The sequence below is a fragment of the Volvox carteri genome (assembly GCF_000143455.1).
Source record: "Volvox carteri f. nagariensis unplaced genomic scaffold VOLCAscaffold_306, whole genome shotgun sequence".
Lineage (NCBI taxonomy): Eukaryota > Viridiplantae > Chlorophyta > Chlorophyceae > Chlamydomonadales > Volvocaceae > Volvox > Volvox carteri.
Genome location: NW_003307838.1, coordinates 1,244 through 2,675, shown reverse-complemented (window position 1 = coordinate 2,675; position 1,432 = coordinate 1,244). Strand labels below are relative to the sequence as shown.

Sequence of the window (1,432 nt, the reverse complement as noted above, 5' to 3'; positions counted from 1 at the left end):
TTCGGATAAAACTTGTCCTCAAAAGCTGGCAGAGCCGCCGCCAGCCAAAGCGCAGGCGTTGTCTACGACCACATATGAAGCAGCAGCGCGGCGCCCCCTGTAAGCAAATCAAAGAAATACCATAATACTGCAAATCATGCGTTTAAGCTGTTATGTTACTCAGAGCAGCGCTGATGATGCTTTTCAGGCTGCGCGCAACTTAAAGCATATGCTTACCCACGATAAGTTCCCCTATATGGCTTCCAAGTAGACGAAAAATATATATTTAGTTGTACCCACAAACATGAACGCGCATATGCACGTATGCCCCAACAACTATGGCAGTTGGATCCTTCATCTTCGCTGCAAACCGTACATGTCAGCTGCTTATATTTGCGAGGCGGTCAGCACCCTCCAACAATAAGCATTGTTCCACATTTAAAATTTCGTGTACATTGCCACATTGTTGTGTGCGGTCTCATGTCCGAAATTTTTTGCGAATGTATGAAAACCATCGAATGTCTGGTTGTATGCGGCAGTCTCTCCGCCTTCGGTGAGATACCCGCACACGCCTCATTTTAGGTTGCAAAGGTGAGTCTGGTCCAATGCTGCCTTGCAGGCACTTCGTGCGGTGTGTGTCGCTTTTTTTGCATGCATGGCCTGCCAACAACATCAGCAAAAGCACCCACAAACACCAACACCCACGGAGTGCACGGCTTATAAGCCATTGCAAAAGGACATGGACAATGCGACTTATGTTTGAATGTATGACGCGCTTACATGCACACCGTGCACACCCCACAGGTTTTGTGTACCGCGCCCCCTTTCCTTCTTTCGACACGGACGTTGCACACTCCCAAATGGTTTTTGTCGACTACTCGTACTACTAGCAAAAGGTAAGCCATTTTTGGTGCAATTTTCTGGGACAGTGCATATTGTCTGTGCCTTGGACGCCTCCGTCTTCTGTGCTGTAACAAGCTATCAAAGTACTCCTGCTGGTAAAAGTACTAGGTAAAAGGGCATCCTGTGGTGTCTGCATGACCTACCTATCCTGACTGCGGTCGCATCTGCTTTTGCGCTCCTATGTGTTGACCCACAAGGCCCCAAGGTGTGGTCATCCATATAGCTATGGGTCCTGCTGGTGATCATGAAAGAGTGGCCATCATGGCCAAGAAGAAGAAACTACCCACATCTTTCCCACCACACACAGTGAGTCCTCTTTTGGGGGCCACAACCACTCTGCAGCTGTTTTTGGGGTTCATGAAAGGGTATTATCACCCTTGTTGTGGGAGAGGCTACAGGTTCAGCTTTTAGTAGTCCCGTGGAAGTATGACTTGGCCCACGACACAACACATGCATGTGGCCATTTACACACACATACACACAGACACACGCACATACACACATACACACATACACACGCACACGCACATGCACACACACACGCACACAC

At 48.6% G+C, this 1,432-nt stretch overlaps 1 protein-coding gene across 1 annotated transcript in view; it reads left to right on the top strand.

The window, feature by feature from the left end:
* Positions 1-283: 283 nt before the first annotated feature.
* Positions 284-1,432, top strand: part of VOLCADRAFT_101038 (uncharacterized protein) — a gene marked incomplete at both ends in the record, with an annotated part of 1,824 nt that continues 675 nt past the window's right edge. The window contains 4 exons of the mRNA XM_002959504.1: positions 284-382; positions 562-570; positions 784-875; positions 1,080-1,188. Of these exons, the coding sequence (XP_002959550.1) occupies positions 284-382; positions 562-570; positions 784-875; positions 1,080-1,188 (309 nt within the window). The remainder of the gene's footprint in view (positions 383-561; positions 571-783; positions 876-1,079; positions 1,189-1,432) is intronic.